General features: G+C 46.6%; 1 protein-coding gene across 6 annotated transcripts in view; it reads right to left on the bottom strand.

Moving 5' to 3' along the window:
• Window positions 1-20,843, bottom strand: part of CGNL1 (cingulin like 1) — a 182,350-nt gene that overhangs the window by 62,966 nt on the left and 98,541 nt on the right. For all 6 annotated transcript variants that reach the window (XM_075531011.1, XM_075531014.1, XM_075531015.1 and 3 more), the window contains exon 8: window positions 17,286-17,498. In XM_075531011.1, the coding sequence (XP_075387126.1) occupies window positions 17,286-17,498 (213 nt within the window). The remainder of the gene's footprint in view (window positions 1-17,285; window positions 17,499-20,843) is intronic.

Raw genomic sequence — 20,843 nt, 5'->3', positions numbered from 1 at the left:
GGCCGGCAGGAGAGGTTGGGGAAGTAGGGAGCCAAGGGCAGTGAGTACAAGAACAAAGGAAACGTTCTAACCCCACAACGCCTGAATTTTTAATTTCAGGGGAAAATCTTTTGTTTTTATTCTTTACTTTCATAGTTATCGATATATATTAATATATGCATTCAATTAAATGGTACGAAAATGTCGCGCTCGGCGTTATAGGGCTAAAATTGCCTATGGAGATGATTGTACAACTCTCTTTAATATGATTAAACTATTGAATTGTATAATATGTTAAATATATGCCAACAAAACTCTTAAAAGGCGGAATACACTGAACTGAATGAATCTGAAAATATAAAACATATCAAATTTGTGGCATGCAAAAAAAGAAATGTATAGCACTACTGTATTACAAAAGAAGAAAAGGCTGGAACCCATCATCTGGGTCGCCACTCACCTCAAGTGCCTAGAAAAACAAAGTACACCCAAAGCAAGCAAAAATAGAGCTGAAACAAAAATGCAACAGAGGAAGATCAATGAAACAAAAAGTTGATTTTTTTAAAAAGAGCAATGAAATTGAAAAACTTCAGCGAAACAGACAAAGAAAGACAAAAGGCAGGATAAAAGTAACCAATATCAAGGATGAAACGAGGGGCAACAAAACAGACTTTGCAGACACCAAAAGGTCAATAAGGGACAATACAAACCACTCTACCAAAAAATATAAATAAATAAAAAAAGAAGTGTGACAACCCAAATGAAACAGACCAATGCCTGGAAAATCACAAACTACCATGACTCACCCAATGGGACCCACTGAATGTTACTTCTTGACTATATCAATGTCAGTCTCTGGATGTGCTATTGCAGTGTGGTTTGTGAAATGTTTCATTTCGGGGAAACTGGGTAAAGAGTACCAGGGTTCATTTGATGTTATTTCTTACAGCTATATGTGAACCTACAATGAAATGAAAAATTTCATTTGTAAAAATCCTTCCCTAAAATTTGCTCTCTACTCTCTTCTTTTTGTCTAACGTCTTTCTTGATCACTGACTTATCCAACATACAGTTGTTTGAACTAAGAATATCTGGATGCCAACACAAGACATTTAAAGTATACTGGTCTTCAAGTGGAGATTTATGAGCAACAGAAAACCTATCATGATATCAAAATCAGCTGGTCTTAAGAAGAAGGAGGATGGCCCCAACCTAGATGGCAGGAAGAACAAAGTCCTAGACTCACCAGGTAAATGCCACAAGCTCCCAGAGACATAGGCGGAAACCAAGCATTTGTCCATCTATTCTTTAATATTAGGTAAATCATCAGCAGGAGCATATTTTTTTTAAGTTAGTTTCATCCTCGAGGGTGGGTTCAGAGTCATTTAAATTATTTTGCCGTTTCTCTCCAATTCTTCCAGCTTACCCGGGAAAAAGTGCTACATTTGTTGGCTATCTGGTCCTCTTTTCTGAAGTCTATCAATGACCCTGGCGACTGGCAATGTAGACGGATACATCCCACAAGTTCGGTGGATACAGAGACCCTGGAAGGATGACACCTAAAGATTATGCATGTCGGAGACAAGTTTATTTTCTTCTTCTAGATGATGACATAGCACATCTTGCTTACAAAGCCACTCATACCGTCACTGTGGGTTTCTAGTACTGCAACAACGCCAATGCTGGCTGCCACAGTAGTTTACCCAGGATAACTGCGTCCTGAAGTTGACATCCAATCTGGCACAATCTGTAGCTCAAGGCTTCGCCTCCACTGTATGCCCTCGAACCTTTCAGGCCTATCTGCTCTCCCTTTACTCTCTCTTTCGTTCCAAGTCCTAACTCCCCTTGCACTTCCCAATGCGACCAGCTCCCCCACGTTCTGTCCACACCACCTCCGACCCTACCAGCCTCCTGCCTCCATTGATCTTCATTATGTCCCTCACACTTCCAGCTGCCTGCCCCTTCCACCCATTTCTACCCTTGATTTGCTGTGGAGCTGGGCACTGGTCCCTGATCCCGGCCCTCGCCCCCTTCTAGCTCCCATCCTCACTGTTCAGCCCCTCCTTTCTTCTTGCTGTTTTCACCCCCTTTCTCTACACACTCCCATCACGGGCCAGCTGCCTTCTCCAAGCGTACACGTGTTTACACAGCACGTCGTGTTAGCTGGATAGACGAGCCAGCCAGTGTGCTGGACCAGGCAATAGGCCAGGAAAGGAAAAGCTAGACGTGTGCTCCAGCTTTAACCAGTCACCTCACCTTCCTGGAAGGCTGAGGCCCAGAAGAGGCAACTCGCTCCACAGGGAAATCATTACCTCCCACTTCAGAAAGCAACTCATGGAACCAATCACAGACCAATTTAGCTATCTCCCTAGTCAGGTAAAGAATCTCCTTTTGGATTAACTTAAAAAAAACAAAACCCAAAACTCACTGCCATTGAGTCAATGCCAACTCTCAGCGATCCTATGAGACAGGGTAGAACTGTGTAAGTATCTGAGATTGTCACTCTTTATGGGAGTAGAAAGCCTTGTCTTTCTCCCTTGGAGTAGCTGGTAGTCTCGAACTGCTAACCCTGCAGTTCGCAGCCCAACATATAACCATAGTGGTATCATTTAATAGTCTAGGCCTGCCTGCAGCTATACTAAGGACAGAAGTAGCTCAGTGGTAGAATTCTCAACTGTCATCCTGGAGACCAAGGTTTGGTTCCTGCCAATGCACCTCACAGGCAGTGGAGACTTGTGTGCTATGATGCTGAATAGGTTTCTGCCACAATTCCAGGAAAACCAAGTTGGAAGGCCTGGCAATCTACTTCCAAAACCCAGCCAATAAAACCCTATGGATCACAAGAGGCTGCAATTTCTCAGGGACGAGGTACAGGGCCGGACAACATTAGGTGCCACTGTCCCTGGAGCCACCATGAATTAGGAGCAGCAGTGATAACAGCGATCTTCCGCAGCTCACAGCCAGGCAGTCACTGCAAGGAAGCTGGTTCCCATTCGAAAAGCGAAGGGCTGGGTGTGTTGAGAGAGCCCTTCCAACGAAGGTGCCCAGAGACTGAAGGAGCACAGATTCATGTACTTGCTAGATGCAGTAGTGAGGGGATTGGATACTTTTTTACCTTTTAAATTGAAAAACATTGTTTTATTAAACTGTCCTATGCATGCAGTAAGTAGTTCACAGATCTTAAATAGATAAAATTTTACAAGATAAAATTTTTAAAAAGTAAATAAAGTACCCTCCTGAGGCTGCGCATCGTTACTGAGACAGGCTGCTCATCTCCCTCCAGCAGAGTGGCGAAGGGATTTCAATGGCCCAACTCAACCCACTGACTGCTCCAACCGGGCTCTTTGCCAGACCAAACTCCTGATCATGGAGTCCACTGTGACTCATGGCGACCTTATAGGAAGTTTCCAAGAGCGTCATTCTTCACACGTGTAGAAAGCCTGCTCTTTCTCCCACAGGGCTTCTTCATCATGGTGACCTTTATTCTCTGCCCCATCCCACTCGACCTTGTCAAGCAAACAGACAACTCTCCACTGTGGGACGCAAACAGAGCCCATGCGTCTGAATGTCAACGGTATATTGGCGCAGGATCTCAGTAGGAAGTGTCAGTCTCCTTTGAGTTAAATGCCCGAGCAGGCTCTGATTTCTACCCAAGTCCTGTCAAGGTCATAATCCATGGCTACACAGAAAAACAGTAAATGATTAACCCTGATTCTCCACTGGGCCTGAATTGGCCACAGGTTTCTTCCCCTGCCAGTCACATGTCCCCCAAATCCAGCAGCAGCAGGAAGGTCCCGGTACAGAGCACAGGCATTGCAGTGTGGCTCACTGAGCCAGCGAGGGCAGCCTGCTCCCACAGGAACAGGTGGAGGAGCACAGCACAGGGCAGGATACCCAGCTTCAAACAGCAGGCTGGGCTTTGGGGTGGGGCACACACTAGACTCAAATTCGAAGTCATAAACCCAAGTGGATTCTCCAAGGCAAGACCATGGTCGATTTCTAAAGCTTAGTGGTGCCGTGGTTCTTGGTCCAAAGGCGTGAATAACTTGGTGTTTACCAGCTCTCTTCACAGGCCTGCATGCCTTCCCTGCAGAGCCATCTAGCCAATCCATTCTCCCGGGCAGAGCGGCGTTAACAGGCTCTCACACAGCCCAGGGGGAGGTATGACAACATTGCAATATCCATCCTCCATCTGCCTGGTGCTTTCAGACCTTTCTTGAATACTACATTTCTGGACTCTTGTCACTGACCAGCTTCACTCTATCCTTCACCTTGGTACAAAATGTCTTTCAAGCATAAGCAGCCCGTTTTCGAAATTATCAGTGCACTGTTTCCCTAAATTCACACAGAGCCAGCCGATCCCTTTCTGGACCCCACCCTCAAAAAGAGCACGTGCAGAAATGTAATGGCAAAAGTCAGAGGGAGGGGGCCGGGTAGGTTTAAAAGGATAAGGATGTGTGTCTGGCAGTCTTCTCCCCTTAGTCGGCAAGGTCCCCAAGGATAAGGCTCATCCGCAGCTGTGGAATGTCCTGAGGAAAGGAACAAGCCTCTCCCTGTCCCACCCCAACGCCTACTCACCACGGACGACACAGCAGCGCTCATTTCCTCGTTGTGGGCAGCAGATGCCTGACCTTTACTTGGTCTTCCACGAAATCAACCTCAAGCGGATTTGTTCCCCAAGAATCACCAGGACAGAAGGAGTTTTCCATTGCATCGGACTCTGCCTTGTTCCGGCGGGCATTTCTGGAACCCCACACCTCACTACAGCACAGCTCGTCATTCGGGGGCCACTTACCAATCTAACGGCTTCCACTGCAAATCATCCACTACCAACCAGTGTACCCCAAACCCATTGCTATCGTTTGGGCGAAGCCATTCCTTTTCGGGCTGCAAGTCCTGGTGTCCCATCCTCCAGCAGGCCCCACAGACCCCTTCCAGAGCCTGAGTAATAATCTCCTTAGAACCGGAGGGCTGGAGAGACCTCAGAGAAGCCATCGCACCATCTTTGTGACATGCTGAACAAACTCTTCCAGAATGTCCCGGCTCACTTGGAAAGCCCAGGGCCAACACTCTTGACACAGGAAGACCCTGCTCAGGCCACACACGCTCCCAACAGCACCCCGACTAAGTCTTCAGTGTTGTTTGTCTTAGGAAAAAGAACAACATCCTGAAGCTGGGTCACACAGCTATCCCCACTGGCTTCTGACCTCATCCCACACCAGACAGTCCCTACTCTACAGCCCAGCCTCGCTGACCTTCAGTCAACACAAACAGTGCACGACGCTCCCGCCTGCCCTGTGGCAGGCTGCTCCCTCCCCTGGAACATTCTGTAAGGTTTTTGTTTTTTATTTGATTTTGTTTATCCTTCCGATCTCCACCCTCATTTCCGTCAAGGAAGTATCTCCTCCCTACCGCTCCCTCAACTGAGAGTATTTATCACAAGAGAAATATACATTTATAAATGTGATTATTTCAACCATATCTGCCTGACCCACTGGCTGAACACTCCACACACCATCCCGTACCCTTTCGTGCAATGCCCTCCCGTTGCCCAGCACTGGCTGGCATGAATGAGCCGCTCCATGGATAGTTGCTTAATTAAGTAACGACTCTGCATGGATGTACATACGTGGGACATGTGATCAGGCGAGACCCACCCTGGAAAAGGGCATCATGTATGGTAACGCTGAGGGTCAACAATGGAGAGGCAGAGCCTCAGAGACACGCGAACGCGGGGCTGCAGCAACAGGCTTGAAGAGAACCATCGTGAGGATGGTGCAGGAGCAGGCTGCACTCCTTTCTGTTGTGTGAGTCGCTGTGGGAGGACCGGCTCGACACCTGAGCTTAGGAACTGATCTGGACTAGTCAACGACAACTGTCCAGAGTTGGTGAAGACTGCTCCCCAGGCCATCCTCTACAGGTGTCCCCCACCCCCACCCTAAAGGGGTTAAGACCTATGTAGGGTCAAGCATATACAGCATGGTTTTGAGAGCAGTCTAGTCGGCTGCTGGAGCAAGGTCATCTTCTTGACCTCTCCACCCCAGTAGGTCTCCGCACTTTCTCCCACACAGCCTGTGAATGCAAGGGCTTGGGGGCACTTGAGTGCACCAGGTGCTGCCATCAGGCCCATAGAAGCCAACAGGAAACACCTGCCTCCTACAAGCTCAGGAGAGGAGATGCCACCGCCGGCTGCCCTACCTATCCCTGAAGGAGGCACCTTCCTAAAGCAATTCCTCTTCCTCCTAAGCTGAGATGTTAAGATGCTCTCCAAGTCAACAGCAGCAAATCGCCACATGCAAAGGGGTGGCCATGGAAGGTAACAGCTGTGGCAAGCACCACATTTGCAGCCCTGTCCCCAAACCTAACACCCACCTTTATAACTTTGAGTGAGAGTGAGAGTGAGAGAGAGAGAGAGAGAGAGAGAGAGAGAGAGAGAGAGAGAGAGAGAGAGAGAGAGAGACTGACTGACTCTCCAAAGAGGTCATCTTGACAGATTTTCTCAAAGGACTTAGGACAATCATAAGGCTCATGATGATTCAATTCTAGGAAAAAACTTCACTGGTGAGAAGACCGGAGAGTTGGACCAAGGAGTATTTTCTCCATCACGGCATGCACCTGCTCCTTCTTTGGGGGATCTGGGGCTGTCCCAGGATGACTTTGTTGGGAAACCTTACCACATCCACCTCGACAGCCCTGAGCTTGTTCCTCGGGTTTCTTTTTGTTCCCACAACCCAAACGACAGTGAAAAGAAGAAGGGCTTGCATCCCTCAAGGGCGCCCAAACTGCCATGTCAAGGGCATGCATGGAAAGGGGTAAAATTCTCCCGCAAGGGTTAGAGACAGAAACACCACCTTCCGAAGGGGCAGACCTGGATGGAAGGCGTGTCAAGAAACAAGAGTTTAAAAAGGAGGAAAGAGCTTCACGTTTATAGTTTCAAAGGTGTCTGTGAGGTTGTGGCACAACTGTTCTGACTTACCGGCATGCAGAACGATCCCACTTTCATGGGATTGGTCAATCCACATAGACCAAAGCATATTAGCAGCTCCCAAGGGCAGAAGGAGAGGGGAAGAAGCACTGCTCAGAGGCCATTTGGAGAAGAATAAAAGTAATGGCTGCATAACCCGATGAACATGATCAGTGGCAACAAGTGCATGTTATGAAGTTGGCAAGCACGTTTCTCTCACACACACACACACACACACACACACACAGGGCTTCTAACAGCTCACAGAGAAATGCCATTAAAATTAAATACTGGAATTTTCCAACCCAGTTTTTGAAGGCATCCTATGTCTACAACATTTCTTTAAGGGGCCATCATCCGTTTTCTCCTGGGCACTGGCCTGAAGGATGCCTGTGACACGTGGGACAGAGCTGCAGAGCTCCACGGAGCTTTCAATGTAAACGTATTAGGGCACCACGGCGGAAGCTGGGGTCTAATCAAGACCAAATGCAGTAGAGTGATAGGACTATCAAAAAAGGAAGCGCGAGAGAGACCTGCTGAAAGCACAACTCTTCCCCACTATACTCTTGCTCACCGAGTTCGCTGTGACTCTGGATACTGTTCAGTTTTGTCCTGGGAACTTGGCTGCAAACCCACCGCTTCTCACACTCTCCATAGGGGCCAATAAGCTGGTCATGTGAGGTGAAAATCCCGTGAAGTCAAGAAGCCGAGGAAAATGGGACATTCCCACCATTTCCTTGGCTAACCTGGCTCTCTCGGAGAAAACAGCAATGAGCCTTAGTACTGCACCAGCCATGTCTCAAAGGAGGCCATCTATTGATTCACCAATCAATACGTACTTCAGTTCATTTCTCTAAAAGTCTTTAAAATAACACTATAGCACTATTATGACCCATAAGGGGTCATAACAATTTCCAAATATTGTTAAACATATAGAGGGTATTTAAAAATTCCCAATCATTTAAAAAACGTTTTTGGTTGTTTTTCCACGTGGCTGGTTTGATTCAGGATCCAAAACAGAACAACCACGGGTCTGGTCCTCTGGCTGCCCCCTTGTTGTATTGTTGGACACAGGCGAAGCGGAATCGACTCACAGTGACCCGTGGGGCGGAGTCGCACTCCCCCACTGGGTTTCCTAGGCTGAGCTCTGTGTTGAGCAGGTTGCCAGGCCTTTTCTGCCTCCGCGCTGTAGGGAAGGAAGGACTACGGCACCAGGGCTTGCCTGGAGTTCAACTGTCAGAAACCGTCACGGGAACTCCGCTCGCACCTGCCCATTCCCCGAGTGCACAGCTGTTTGCTGAGCACCTGCTAACAGTGGAGCTGCCCGGGAGAACAGGACGACAGTGGCTTGGACGGCAAGGAAGAGAACCAAGAACAAAATTCCCAACTCCACCACGGTACGATCTGAGAGATAACAAGGGATGCTGTTCAAGGAGCTATCCTCTGAACTGAGACCGAGCTCCGGGAATGCTTCCGAAACGGGGCTACGCTGGGCTTCTACTCCGCATAAAGGCAGGGAAGGGCTTGAGGGATGCAAGAGAGAAGGTGACAGTGGGGAACTCTTTTCATCTGGCTCCCAGGTGGCAGGCCGCTTCACACCCGTTTCTCCACCTGGATTCCAGCCTCTGCCACAAACGAGGACAAAGATGACTTTTCCTTTTCCAAGATGGAGAACGTCCCAATGGCCGTGGTGTCGAAAACAGGGCACCAAAGCACTTACACCGCGCCCTTTAAAGGAAAGTTGGACAGACGGAATTCATAGTGGCTAAGAGACCAGGAGAAGCCAGTTCCCTAGAGCAAGAACTCATATAACTCAAATAAGACTTCCAGCCACTCCTGCTTTGCTGGGCTGGTGCCATTCATTCTGCTCAGTGAGGGATAACCAAGGCATTCAGGATTCTTGTCCATTCTTTTAAATGTGTGGTCATTTGGGTTGATAAAAACAAAACATTCGTAGAGAGTAGCTGTTTCAAAGACCTGGAAAAAGTTCTAGCCTAATGTGGCAAGATTCACCAAGGATCCTGACAATTAAAAACTTTCAGTGTTCAAGCTCGGGCCAGGATGAAATGTTTGTTATCTGACAATGATAAATCTAACAGCACCTTAGAGAATTTGGCCCTGGGTCAGGACAAAAACTAGAAAACCTGAAATGAGGGAAAGTTACTGTATATACTCGTGTATAAGCCGAGTTTTTCAGCACAAAAAAAATATAACATCTCTCTGGGCACCCCCCACCCCAAGGTAAAGGGATGAGCACCTGTTATCTTGCGGGTGATTGCCATTTCTCTGCTGTTCATTCAAAGCCCCGCTGACACTGCAGGACTTTGAATGTTTATTTACTCTCATCTAACCAATCAGAGCCGTCCTATGACGTGGACGGCTCCAATTTGCAGAAGCACCCGTAGTGATTCACTTATGCTGGCAGCTGAACTGTGGCTGCGCTCCGTCTCTCCCCTCTGGTCTCTGTGTTAATTCACATCCTGCATCTCCCACCTGCATGGACTCCCCCCTCCTCCCAGCTAACACGTCATGGGGGGGTTAAGAAGGCATTACCATGAAAGTTCTTTTTCAAAGTCTTGGTTTTTTATCTTATTAGAAATGGATACTCTTGAACCAAAACAAAAATGCCGGTCATATGAGGCTGGTTTCAAAATGAAGGGTGTGTCAAGAGCAGAAGAGAGCAATAACAGTATTGCAAGTAGGGAATTCTGTGCTGACGAAAAGCAAGTGACTTGAAGGCTGACTTGGAAGAGATTCCAAAAGCTAAAAAAGCTTGTCGTGGTTTAACATATATTTATGGGGCTCTAGAGAGTGAATTACATAAATGGGTTATGGAGTGTCCTCAAAATGGTTACTGTGTAACACACATGGGAATCTGCATACGTGCTCTACAAATGGCTAAGGATGATAAATATAAAGCACCAGGCACTGAAAAATTTGCTGCATCAGCAGTATGGTGTACCCGCTTCATGAACAGGTTTGGCCTACTATGTTTGAGACAAAGAACAAAGATTTCTCAGAAATTGCCATAAGACCTTAAAGAAAAAATTATGTCAATCCAGTCATTTATTATAAAACAAAGAATTTATTATTCTGGTCTGGCAGATATTGGGAATATGGATGAAATTGCCATGACTTTTGATCTTCCAAGCAACAGAACTGTGGCAAGTTTAGGAGAAAAAAACATTTTTCTCAAAACCACAGGAAATGAAAATTTAAAAAAACACTTTACAGTTGTTCTATCATGTTTGGCTAATGGAACTAAGCTGCGTCCTGTCATTATTTTTAAAAGACCTTGCCTAAAAAGACCAATTTCCCACCAAGAATTACTGTGCGTACACATGTTAAAGGCTGGATGGATGAAGATGGAACAGAAAAAATGGCTGGAAGAAATTTGGAACCGACGACCAGGAGCAGCCTTGAAGAAAAAGCCATTGTTACTTGTTTGGGATATGTTCAGAGCCCACCTATCGGATGACATAAAAAAATTGGCAAAATCTAGTAAAGCTACTTTAGCATTATTCCAGGTGGGCTGTGGACGCCATTACAAGATGGCGCTGGACCGCGCCCTTATCTTCAGGGTTAGTGATAACAAGTTATGCCACGCATGCGCTCAGTCTGGACTTTGACGCAGGAGAGCTTTGCGCCTATCTGAGAGAGCCCCGTCACCCCGAAGCATATATAAGCCAGGGTTTTTAGCCTGCCCGGGGTCTTCCATAGCTGACCTCGGATCTAGAGGCAGCTCTCAATAAACTCCGCTTATCACGCTATCAGAAGGATCCTGGTCAATTTGTCTCGTCGTGTGTCGCGTTCATCCTCTTATCTTCCGCCGTGGGAGGGTCGCGCGTGACAGCTGGTGCCGAAAACCCGGGATTTCGAGTCCTTAACAAGGCGACAAGACGGTTGAGTGGAGACCCCCGAAAGGGAGGATTCAGAACTGATCAGCGCTGCGGAGAGGGTGAGTTCTGCAAGGTCACTGCTGTGTGAATGTTTATCCGTTACGGCTGCGGCGGCCTTGGCTGAGTGTGGGAGAGAGTGCTGCTTCTGCTTTCGGTTTAGACCGAGAAGAAAATCCTGTGCTTAAGTCCCGTGTAGATAAACGGGCGACATGGGAAATGTTCCAATAAAACAGATGGTTAAAACTTTGCAGCAAATCTTGCTAGCTCGTAAACTGAAGATATCAGAAGACACGCTTAGCAAATTTGTGAGGGAAATAGACCAGATTGCACCATGGTTTCTAACAACGGGCTCTCTGACTGTCCCATGTTGGGACAAGTTGGGAAGAGACATTGATCGAGCAAAAGAAGAGGGACAGATAAGACCGGGCACGAGACCGGTCTGGAAACTAGTTAGAAGTTGCTTAGTGGACGAAGCTTGTGCAGAAGTGATACGTCAGGGGCAGCGTGAGTGGATTGACTTTCAAGACAGCATGTCAGAAGCAGGACAGGAACACACCCGAGGAAACAGGACGTCCGAAAAGGACGATCCGGGAATAGATCGATCTAAAAGGAAAAAACACAGGAGCTCAAAATTGGAGACAAATACGGAGTCAGAGGAAACCTCCGTGACCGGCTCGGAATCAGAGACCGGAGAGGAAACGGAGACAAAACAGCCAAAAACAGGAGGGACCACAAGAGAGAGGGGGGCTGCCGCGCGGGCACGGCAGGAAGCCCCTACTGAGATTAAGCTTAAAGACAAATCCAAAGTGCCAGGAAGTATTTATCCCTGGAAGGAATTAGGGGCTTTAGGCCTTACCGAAAGTGATGAGGAGGAATTGGAGGAGGCGGCGGCTGCATATGACAGAGGGAGGTACGATGAGTTTGCTGCTATTAAGTCTATACCTCCCGCATCTCAGATACCTCCCCCCTATAGCTCAGGGGGACAAAATTATTCTCTTTTGACGCCGAAGAGCCAACGGATGCTTAGTCAGATGTTCCCGGTTTTTGAAAATGCCAACCAACAGCGATATCATGAACCTTTAGATTATAAAATTGTCAAGGAATTGGCCGAGGCAGTAAGATCTTACGGAGTCAATGCTAATTACACACAATCTTTAATAGATCGTGTCTGTGCGCATTGTATGACTCCTACTGACTGGTGTTCAGTCACCAAGGCGGTCCTAACCACAGGACAGTACCTAGAGTGGAAGTCTATGTGGATGGAAAACAGCATGACCCAAGCAAGACAAAATGCAGCCAGGGGCATGCCTCAGCAGGCTTGGACATATGAGATGCTAACAGGAAATGGTCAATGGGTAAACAATCAGACAGGTTACCCTATAGATGTATACCAACAAATTAATTTAGCCGCCGGAAAGGCCTGGAAAGCGCTGCCCAATAGGGGAGAAGTAAGAGGGAACCTTACAAAAATAATACAAGGCCCTACGGAGCCATTTTCAGATTTTGTGGCTAGAATGCTAGAAGCAGCAGGAAAAATTGTGGGGAGTGGTGAGAACCTGGCCTATACCCCATCCAGTAAATAGACAAGCCCCAGTTCTCCCAGTATTTTTTGCTCAAAAATGTGATAGATTGGGAGTCCCTTGTAGTCCTCCTGTGAGTAAAGTATCAAAATTTTATAATGTCACAAATTTTACTTTAGTTAATAGCTTATGTTTCCATATCGTAAAAAATTCTTCCAGTAATCAGTGCATAAATTTGAGAAAGATAAATGTTACAACATGGCTTGATCCTGAAGTTACCCCAGGGTCGACTGTCAAGGTAGAGGTTGATCAAGAAGGCGAGCTGATTTTTAGTGGCTCGCCCCCAGCCCCGCAACTAGGCGAATGGTCGACACCAGCAACTCCGCCGGTGACGCGTGTCGAGACATATGTCTGGCAAGAAGAATTGCTAGCACCAGTAGAGACGGGCAAAGAACATGAGGAAAGAACTCGATGCAATGGTACTCTGGAAAGAGTGAGAGTATTCCCTTCCTGTCGTCCTAGAGAAAGATTTCCACCAGAGTTTGAAAACTGTGACCCAGGGGTACAGGATAAATTGTATTTATCTAAACTAAACCTCAATTTTTCCCCAAAATTATATAACAGCACCCAGAATGTGAGCAAGAATACATGGCCGTGGCATCAGTGGATTCTAAATAACAGATTGAATGCTGCCACTATTATGTCCCCTTTTGCTGGCTTGTTGGGAAGCGTCATACGTCTCAAAAGAGCTAATGTAGTTATTGTGGGAAATATGGCAAACGTTAGTGAAGGCTTGAGTTATAGCCATAATTATATTTATGATTATAATCCAGTTTGCGTAAAAAGTCCTTTTTTATTTTTAGTTTTTAATGATACATGTATTATAAATGATGTTGTTAGTTGCAATAGTAGTAAATGTAGATGTAAAATTAGAGAGTGTTGGTCTGGAAACCAAACGCATAATGCTATGGTCATTCGCATTCCCACCTTAGTTCCTATACCTGTGGAAGCGGATCCGAATCAATTCCCCATTACTACTCTATTGAGACATAAAAGAGATTTTGGCGTAACAGCTGCAATTGTTACAGCAATAGCGATATCAGCAACAGCGGCCGTAACTGCGGGTATCGCTATGGCCAATCAAGTGCAGACAGCTAAAGTTATAAATGAAGTTGTGGAAAAAACCGCGGATGCACTAATGGAAGCCCGCAATGCCCAAGCTCATTCAGCGGCGGGAATAATTCTGTTGAATCAAAAAACGGATTTATTGCAACAAGAAATTGAGCAACTTACCAGCTTGGTACAACTGAGCTGTGTATTATCAACACCTGCGGTTTGTGTCACCCCTATTGTATATAATGAATCAAGCAGCATTATTAAAAACATTTCAGATTTTTTGACAGGCCAATGGAGTGAAGAGCTGGAAGCGATACAGGACCAGATGTTGTTGAAGATTTTGAAATTGAATGGCACACGTACTAAGCCTATCACGCTTGGAGATTACACCTCTTGGTTGTCCTCTGCTTTTTCCTATTTCAAGGAGTGGGTGGGAACATTTTTATTTTTGGGCTTAATCTGCTTCGGTGGCATAATTCTTCTCTGGATGATTTGCAAGCTCAAGCGCAATCAGGCTAGCGAAAAGCGTGTGATATTACAAGCCCTCATGGCTCTTGAAAAGGGCGAGCAGCCAGAGATTTGGCTTTCCCTCCTCAAGCGCTAGACCATGCGCAAGCTGAGTCCGCAGCCAAAGACGGGAAAGACCAGTGGGACATGGTACCAACCTAAGACAGGAGCCTGCCGCTAGAGGGCAGGAGTTCCGATGACGCGTAAGGACCATGTGGCATGCTAGGTCACCTAAGACAGGCGGGATTCCAAAATCTTATTATATAAAAAGGGAGGAGATGTGGACGCCATTACAAGATGGCGCTGGACCGCGCCCTTATCTTCAGGGTTAGTGATAACAAGTTATGCCACGCATGCGCTCAGTCTGGACTTTGACGCAGGAGAGCTTTGCGCCTATCTGAGAGAGCCCCGTCACCCCGAAGCATATATAAGCCAGGGTTTTTAGCCTGCCCGGGGTCTTCCATAGCTGACCTCGGATCTAGAGGCAGCTCTCAATAAACTCCGCTTATCACGCTATCAGAAGGATCCTGGTCAATTTGTCTCGTCGTGTGTCGCGTTCATCCTCTTATCTTCCGCCGTGGGAGGGTCGCGCGTGACAGTGGGCTTCCATCTGTACTGCAGCCTCTGGATGTATCTTTGAATAAGCCTTTTAAAGACCGTGTGCAAAGGATGTGGCATGAATGGATGTCATCTGGCCAGGTCCAACTAAAAGGGGGAAATCTCATGAAGCCTGACATAGAGTTAATAGCAAAGTGGGTTCGAGCTGCATGGGAAGACATTCCAGAAGACATGGTGCGATGTGCCTTCCAGAAATGTATTATTAGTAATGCTATGGATGGCAGTGAAGACTGCGCTTTGTATGAAAATGACAGCAGTGATGGTGATGACGGCGATCTCAGTGAGGATAGCGTCTATGATGACCTCACACCAGCTGAAGCTCTGCATTGGGATACGGATGATGATGAGGAATCCAGTTTTGAAGGATTTTAGCTCTTTACATTTTAGTTTGGTTGCTGATTGAGCTCAGGGAATAGCACTCTTAAGGTATCACTGTTGATACCTTATTGTTTTTGTTGAACCTATTCTCCACTTACTGTGCTGGTTTACTAATGTTAAATGACTTGTTGTCCTTTGATTTATGTTTTTTTATTTAAAATAAATATTTAAATACATTACCCCACTGATGTCTCAATTTTCAGTCATTTTATTTTCATTTGTTTTGATTATTTAAACTCACCAATAGCTTCTGCATTTCCCACCCTAGGCTTTTACTTGAGACAATCAGTTTTTCTGGTTTCCCAGGTAATAATTAGGTACCTCGGCTTATACTCGGGTCGGCTTATAATCGAGTATGTATGGTAGGTTGCCTCCTAAGATTTAAAAAAGAAGTAAACTTCTCAACGCACAGCAGTTCCTTAAAGAAATGTCAGCGCTGAACCACAGTGGTGGGTGGGTCCTTCCTCTGCAGCAGGAGGAGGGTTGGTGCTCATGTGTAAGGCACACTCTCTGCGAAGTTAAAGTATGACCTTTACTTCCCTCTCCTGCGAGCAGGTAGGAGAATCATATCAGATGCTGCCCTGGAGAGGAAGTCAAGGAGGACTGCTACCCGGGTTCCTGTCCATACACGTAGCTTAGTCTCGAGAGGGGGCCTCCAAACACAAACCAACCAAAACCGTGACTTCCAAGGGGATATGCTGGGGCAGGGTCAGTTCATCTCAACACAGAGGTCAGCTCTGGGGATTATGCTGACTGTTGATGGGAAGGACCACAAGGGGTAATCGTGATTGATTTTCTCAAAGAAAACAGGATGATCACATGAACTTAAGATAAAGGAAATTTAAGAAAACTGAACATTGTATTGGTGAGAAAAACACCAGAAAAGTTTTCTCTGAGAAAGTTTTTCCATCACAGAAATGCATCCGCTCCTTCTTGGAGGCTCTCTTAAGAAAATGTCATTGGGTAGCCTTTTTTCTTATCTTGCCTTTTCAGACTCCTTTTTGTTCCCAAAACTCAAGGCACATTTTAAAGGGACTTGATTTGAATCCTTTAGGGATGCCCAAACTGCCACGGGGTAACTAAAAGACGGATTAAAATGGTGGGCACTGGCATACAACAGAGACCTTCAGAAGGGTCAAAATCCATAGCCTACATCTCTCAAGATCATCTCAGTCTCGTGGAAGAAAGAGATCCCTTCGCCAACCATCCCGCATCACATATCTGTGACCATCAAGAGGTTGCCAGGTCAAGGGTGGAGTAAGGCCGTTCTTCCTTAGTCAAATGCCTACAAATGCCCATCTGTGTCCAGGACCATCCGTAGCAATCACTGACTGAGTAACCTTGACACAGTGAGTCTGAGGAGAGCTCTTTTACTCAATGGTCTGTCCGGTGCCCCCAGTGAAGCACAGCACACAAAGGTCGATGACAAGGACAACCGGCTATGACACAGAAATGAAACGGGCAGGAAAGACAAGACAGGCATGTGTCCTCAAAGCCATGAAAATTGTTACCAGTCTCCCTTGTTTCCCTCAGAGTAAATAGAATATCAAAAAGGTGGAGACAAGTAAATCAAGGAGTGACATATTTTTTAAATATTTTATAGGGTTGTATCAAAGTTAAAATAATTCAAAGAATACTATTCTCCAGATTTTTTTTATAAACTAATTTTTCATTTCCTGTCATTTGTAATGACTGTCATCATAGAAAATGGGTGAATTATCAAAGAGCTTAGGAGAGACAGCTCTACCAACTAGAGCCATTTCCATCATCACCCCAGCATACTCATGGTACCCAAGGTTCTTTTCCCGCCTCCTCTTTGATCTACGTATTACAATGAATCTTTAAACTTATCCTACACATGGTTTAAACTGCCCTCCTTCTCCAAAGATATTATGAAATGTCAACACTTTCTCCTTCAAAACACGGCTTTTCTCTTCTTTGATAGTCTATATATGGTCCATACCAAAAGATGTCCACCGAATCTAAAATCCATTTGGAGGAGCCAAGAATTCAATTAAGCGAAAAACTCTTTTTAACGGGTTTGGACAAGTCAGCCAATTACCCTTCCTGTAACTTTGCTGAAAAGAGCCTGGCTACATATATAACACTTATCAACGTAAAGAGGTCAACAGCCACACCCATGAAGCTTATTCATTACTGGCTGGCTGGCTGTATTTCTAAGACCTGATGGAGCCACGTTTCACTGTGCAACTAAAGTGGATTGGTGGATGGACGGGAAAGAAGTGTTCCCCCTCTCTCCCAGCATCCCCTGCGGTTGGAGTGGGCCCACTGCAGTGGTCTCACCTTAGTGGCCTCTTCAACACTCTCCCTCAAGGCCTGTAGCTCGGCGTCGTATTGCTCCTTCAGCTTGTCCATCTCCTGGTCGTGGCTGGCCACCTCCTCTTTCAGAGCCCCCTTCAGGGCAGTGAGCTCCCGCTCCCGCTTTCTCAAGAGGTCTTCTTGCTCTTCTTTGGCGATCAGCAGGTCTTGCAGATCCTGTTTTGCCTCTAAGAGTTCCTAATGAAAGGGAATATGGACAAGAGGGGGGAAGAAATGCCTTGTCAAGAGGGTCTGCCTCTCCACTCCACGCCAGCCACCCCCGTCCATCGGTCTCCAGCACCTCTGTTCTTCAGCATACCGGAACATCCCAGCCAGCCCAACTGATCCTCTCTCCTTGAGGTCCTCAGAACCCGTCCCTCTCCTTGACTGAGTGATCTTTGAGATTGTATTAATTTGAGGAAGAAAATGGAAATCAATGTAATTTTTACCACTTTGAGGTGACGAGTTTGTCTTCCCACCTTTCCCTTCAGGATAACACCTGTTGTCCTGATCGTGCATACCTGGTGCCGTTTCTTCCTCAGGAACGTGCCAGTTTATTGACCTCAAGCCCTAATCTCTATTTCAAGACTTGTGAGGGGAGGGGGGGAGTGTGTCTGTTCCTTCTTTCCTTAACAGTCACCTATGTGAGCAGAGAACGACACTCACACCTTCCCCCTCTTCAACAATGATGTAACAAAACGGACAAGTGTCACTGCAAATCACATTACCCAAACCAAGTGTGCCCAGCCAAACGCTCAGAAACTCCTTTCAATGCAGCATCTTCCTTGTATAAAGCATACTAATGATCCCAGACCTTCTCAGCTCAGGATGTGTCCACTCCCCAAACTTCACACTTGACTAGCTGCCTTCAAGTCAGTGAGGGCTCATAGCGACCTCTGTGGTTTTCCCAGACTGTAACAGATTACGGGAGTAGAAAGTCCAACCTCCCCACCCCCCGCGGTGCTCCTGGTGGTTTCAAACTGCTGACCATGCAGGTCGTCGCCCAACTTGTAAGCAGTCCACCACCAGGGCTCCTTGCTAGGAGACCTGAACACCCTCAGCTTCCTCTCCACCTCAAAGCTCCCCTGCAAGCCATGCTTTCCCTCCCCCACCTGAAGCTACTCCACAGAAAATGAACTATCTATCGCCCTGCTATCTAGCCTGCTCCAAGTCTCTACTCCATCAATTATCCTATCTTCCTGGTCTTTTCCTTTCACTTGGATCTGTCTCTTCCCTCGGAGCACAAGAGTCTCCTGAATCGAGGAGGGCAAACCCCTCTGCTCGGCTATGCCCCAAGTGTGACCACCAAAACGTTGGAAGCATCATCTGTTTGAAGATAACGTTTAAAAAAGCTAAAGGCCCCGAGTAGTGCAATAGGTTTGCACTCAATTACTAACCTAAAGGTTGGCAGTTCAAACCCACCCCGCAGTCTTGCAGAAGCTAGGCCTGGTGATTTATTTCTATGAAGATTGCAGCCAAGAAACACTGTAGCACATTGGTTGCCATGAGCTGGCAACGGGTTTGATTTTTTTTTTTTATAATACATCTCTAACTGCCCCCTTTAAAGTCATAGAGACCTCCTAACCACCATCTCCAATAGCCTCTTGCCCGGTCCTCATGGTTCTTGAAGCCTCTCTGACCCTCCCCTGCCTGGTTCCTTAGAACATTCGACTGCCTGCTCAAACACACTACACACTCCTGCTTTTTCCCTCAGGCCACTTGCTCGGTAACAATCTTCTCCGGATCTTCTCTTCCCAATGGCTGAGCTGTTTCTCAAGATTGCAATTTTGCTCTTTTTCTCCATTCTGTTTTGGGCAGGTTCACCTCATCTCCTCCCCTCCCAGCCTCTCCCAAGTCTATGCAAATGACTCCCAAACATTTACCTCCAACACTTGAGAGAGAGCAGACCTGCCCCTTTTCCTTTGATCGGTATCCTTGTGAAGGGCACCTCGTACCTCAGCAAGTCTCTCCTTCCCTTGTCCCTCGTAACCAGACAGCTAGTGCTGTGCCATCTTACCTCCTTTCCCTCACCACCCTGCCTTAGGGTTTGTCAACTCCTGCCCAAGTGGCTCACAAGAATCCTCAAACTGCTCTCTGGTTCCAGGCTCCTAGCTGAGGCTTCTAAGACCTTATCCATTCAACCCTCTGCCTAAAGTAGCCTCCTTCTCTCTCAGTCCACCTCTCTCTGCCTTTCAGAATCTCCTGCAAGAAGTCTTCCTTGAATATGTTCTTGATTGCCCATCTCCCTGAAGCTCCACTTCCCAATATCACCTGGCAGTCTTCACCTTGCTGTCCACACCCTGACAGTCTCTTCTGATCTCCCCACCAGACTTCCAACTCCTCGAAAGAAGACTACAGATCAAATTTACTCTATGTATTGACACCTGGATCAATGGTGTTGGGGAAGGGATGCCTTCATTTTAACTGGTGGAAACAAATGGACACCAGTACTTCAGCAGGAATCTGAGCAAGGCAGACTTCTAAACTAGACTGATTTTTTTAAAACTCAGGGCTTCTGGAAAAAACAAACAAACATCCTATTCCTCTGGACAGAATCCTGGTGGCACAGTCAGCTCAGCACTGAATGGCAGACAGTTCAAGCCAACCATCAGCTCTGTGGGGAAAAACTGAGGCAGTCTGCTTCTATACAGATTACAGCCTTGGAAGCCCCTGGGGCCAGCTACTCTGCGCTACAGGGTCACTGCAAGTCAGAATCCACATCGAGGGGCGCAGAATGCTACTTTCCTTGCAAGCTGTGTCCCTGATGAGGGGGTAAAACCAGCTCTTGTGATTGTGACCACTTTCCTGCTTCTACTCTGATACATTTCCCATTGTGTTGATGATAAGGTAGTTCCTCTTCCCACACTTATCTTTCCAGGATATATCTGTGTTGTGTGCGGCTGCCAAGGCTTGTCAAGAACCAGGAGGGTGGGGTGGGGAATATCAGGGTCCACTCTACACCGATAAGCTGTTATCTGGGGCTGGGGCTGGGGTTTAAGTGGTCTGTGTTGCACAAATCCAATCAGATTATACACTTCACCATGCCATGTTATAGCACTTAAATTTTTCCAGAAGAGACACCAAAAGGTACACAAGATTTCAAAAACTTCACTGTATCAACTCAAGTCTTTGTGAACAAATTTATCAAGACTAAGAGGAAAGAAAAAATATATATACACTTCCAAAACGATTATAAATAACAAACCTCCATTGAGATGAGCATGCCTCTCTCTAGATGCCAAAAAAAACAAGGTAAAGTTCTGGCAATTCAGAATCAACATTCTCAAAACCTTACCTGGAAGAAGCCAGGAGACAAAATCCTGGTGGAAAGGAGAACAATGAAAACTGGTGTGTGCCCAATCCCAACTACATGGAAAGCGCCCCTCCCCACAGAGGTGTTTATTTCATAGGACAGCACTGAAGCTACAGCTCAGGGAGAGGGACATGTCTGATCAGAGCACACAGGAGCAAATGAAGGGGGAAGAAGAGAGAGTGGAGCACATCCTGGCCCACCAAGCCTTGAAGATGATATCCCTGCTCAGA

The sequence above is a fragment of the Tenrec ecaudatus genome, chromosome 14, assembly GCF_050624435.1.
Source record: "Tenrec ecaudatus isolate mTenEca1 chromosome 14, mTenEca1.hap1, whole genome shotgun sequence".
Taxonomy (NCBI): Eukaryota; Metazoa; Chordata; class Mammalia; order Afrosoricida; family Tenrecidae; genus Tenrec; species Tenrec ecaudatus.
Note: the sequence above shows the minus strand (reverse complement) of the source record. Positions and strands in the feature narration are given on the sequence as shown.